This window comes from Teleopsis dalmanni, chromosome 2 (genome assembly GCF_002237135.1).
Source record: "Teleopsis dalmanni isolate 2A chromosome 2, ASM223713v2, whole genome shotgun sequence".
Lineage (NCBI taxonomy): Eukaryota > Metazoa > Arthropoda > Insecta > Diptera > Diopsidae > Teleopsis > Teleopsis dalmanni.
This window is the reverse complement of record NC_051847.1, coordinates 12,940,720-12,943,451: the sequence shown is the minus strand read 5'-3', so window position 1 is coordinate 12,943,451 and position 2,732 is coordinate 12,940,720. Positions and strand designations below refer to the sequence as shown.

General features: G+C 33.6%; 1 protein-coding gene across 3 annotated transcripts; it reads left to right on the top strand.

Moving 5' to 3' along the window:
• The first annotated feature begins 6 nt into the window (after window positions 1–6).
• On the top strand, window positions 7–1,541 carry LOC119683062 (glycerophosphocholine phosphodiesterase GPCPD1-like). Of its 3 annotated transcripts, none has more exons than XM_038096665.1 (5): window positions 7–582; window positions 637–842; window positions 975–1,113; window positions 1,167–1,307; window positions 1,385–1,541. In XM_038096665.1, the coding sequence occupies exons 1-5, from the start codon at window positions 70–72 to the stop codon at window positions 1,487–1,489; spliced, it is 1,104 nt and encodes a 367-aa protein (XP_037952593.1). In that variant the 5' UTR covers window positions 7–69; the 3' UTR covers window positions 1,490–1,541. The 3 variants fall into 3 exon arrangements, with proteins under 3 accessions (XP_037952593.1, XP_037952592.1, XP_037952591.1); XM_038096664.1 differs by having other exon boundaries at window positions 637–1,113; window positions 1,167–1,188; window positions 1,255–1,307; XM_038096663.1 differs by having other exon boundaries at window positions 637–1,113.
• Window positions 1,542–2,732: the final 1,191 nt, after the last annotated feature.

The following is a 2,732-nucleotide window of genomic DNA, read 5'->3' as shown; positions in this document are numbered from 1 at the left end:
CCCTGTGGCCCTGATGATCTTGTGATTTTTCACTTTACGATAGAAGACTTTAGGTCAACAGCTTTTTATATGGATGTCTATTTATTTGGTATGCGCGCTGCTCGAGACGAACCACCTATATATGTAGCCTATCAACTTTTGTTGCCAGATATTTTTAAATGTTCCGAAGGCAGAATTGAAGTGCCAATCACCTGCTCATTTAAACATCGCATAGTAGGTTATGTGACAATCGATTTTCTTATTGTATTACCCACACCTGAAATATATTGTGACATGAAACTTTCTTATGAGCGGTACTGGAATCCAGAGAAAACTGGTTTGTATGTCGGTCATAGAGGGCTTGGGCCCAACTTTGTAACAGCAAATCAATGTTTGGTGCGAGAAAATACTATTGTATCTCTTAAAGCTGCTGTTGAAGAAGGAGCACATATGGTGGAATTTGATGTTCAACTTAGTAAGGACATGGTGCCAATAGTTCATCATGATTTTCAAGCACATTTTTGGGTAAAGGCACGCAAATATTTGAAAACTATGGAAATACCCATACAATCGTTGTTAGTAAGGCAGTTAAAAAGTCTTAAGGTAGCAATTAAAGAACTATATTTTTATAATTTTTAATTAATATTAACATTTAAGGTTAACGAAGTCAAACAGGAGGAAAAAGAAATATCGGAGTGTTGCTTTAAAAGGGATGTTGTTGAACACTTACCATTTCCCACGCTGGAGGAAGTTTTTGAAGCCATACCGTTGACAGTGGGATTTAATATTGAAATAAAATGGGCACAAAGGCTAATAAATAATAGATTGGAAGGAAGAGGAAAACAAAAATTTGATCCAAATATGTATGTTGATATAATGTTGCAATGCATATTTCGGCATGCCAACGGACGTCGTATTATACTTTCTTGTTTTGATGCAGATATATGCACTTTGCTACGATATAAACAAAATTATTATCCAGTTTTATTTATTAGTCAAGAGTGTCCAGAGGGCAGTATACCATTTAGAGATCCAAGACCCAATAGCTTGCAAACGGCGGTATATAATGCAAATGCTATGGAGTTGTTAGGTATTGTTGCACGTACTGAAACTATTTTACAAGACACTTGTCAGGTATGTAACAGTTTTATATATCAGTGACAAATTTGAATTTTTTTTACATTAAGGTGAACATGGCTATAAATCGAGGTTTGGTCATGTTTTGCTACACTACTTACAGTCCGACAAACGATGTTTCTGTTCTTAAACGTTTAGGTCTACATGCAATATTATATGATAAAATGGAAATGTGCGAAAGAATAATAAAGGTATTGAACCTAATTAAACATATGTTATTTGTACTATTCAAAAAGAGTTTAAAAGCTAATCGTTAAGTATTTTTCAGGATGGAGTGTTTCAATTACAAGCCGAAGAGAGTACTGTAGAGGAAATAAATGAAGAAGTTAGAGTGAGCATGAGACCACAGCATCCTGCATTTCTTTACCAGTAAATGCTACACTTTCATTATTTGTGTATTAAATTGAAGACCTTTGCATTATTAATTTTTTCGAAATTATTTTTATTATCAGCTAATTTACATTGATTAAACGAAGGTGCTTAATGAAGATCTTCACTCAAATTAAAATTCAAAGAAAGTTCGCTTGACTTTCCGAGTATTTTCATACTCACTCCTTTTTGAGTCTCACTTGCTGAAATTTTGTTTTTGTTAAATATGGAGTTTAATGGCTTCACTTCAATAAGCAGCTTAAGATTTCCGTTTTCGTCAAGCAAATGGCATAAACTTAAATTAAGTGTCAATGCCAAACTATTTTGAGGGCAAAACAAAACGTATGAGATTAAATCTTGCTGCATATATCGACACAAAACAATCAAGGAAGTAAGGCCAATGATACAGGTACATACACACGTTTCCCCAAAACTTCCTAATAACTTCTCTATAAATTCCCTTTTATGCATTTTAAATAAGTTGAAAGCGAACCATTGAAGTATATTAATGACAAAAGATGAAACGATATCAAAGCTGGTTGACGGATATACTAAAGATATACTACATATTGTATATCCTATATGTGTACAAATATGTGTACATGTACATATCAGCAAACGCGGTTAATATATCTTGTTGTATCTTCGTACAACATGCCGAATAAGGATAGGTAGGCGAATTTTGATTTATGTGCAATCAGGTGGTAATAATGAATTATTTATGCTGAATTATGTGCTGCGTTGAAGAAAATTCCATATACAACTCTATATAGAGCTATGTTGGCTTATATAATTATATACGTGTTTATATTTTTTTTTTTGCTTAACGAAAACAATGGAGAATCAGGCGAATTACACGTAACAATGGAGGATCAAGTTCATATAATTGGGAGGAGTTGGGAGAAGTAACATTCACATGGCCGCACTGATATGCAAAGTTCTGATAAAATAATAGCAAGTGGTTAAAACTTAGCTCCTTCAACTCATTTTATATGAATCCATATAGCTTTTTTGCAATCCACAAATTTGCCTATACAAAATTTAACAGCCAAAACCATTTAAACCACAATGCAGCAGTCAAGCAGTTAAGCAGTTAAAGTCTTAACCTCATCTTGCTTTCAACTACTGGCTACGACTATTGCTTAAAGTGAGGGTTAACATGATGACTTCCTGCTTAGCATGCTGGCAGAAATTTAACAATAGACTACTTTAGAAGTTTATCGTATTGTAGCTTCATGAAAGAATAT

Coding starts and splice junctions, on each gene's coding strand:
- LOC119683062 (XM_038096663.1), top strand. CDS start 70: ATGGATGTCTATTTATTTGGTATGCGCGCTGCTCGAGACGAACCACCT. Junction 583..636: donor GGCAGTTAAAAAGTCTTAAG/GTAGCAATTAAA, acceptor TTAACATTTAAG/GTTAACGAAGTCAAACAGGA. Junction 1,114..1,166: donor TTTTACAAGACACTTGTCAG/GTATGTAACAGT, acceptor TTTTACATTAAG/GTGAACATGGCTATAAATCG.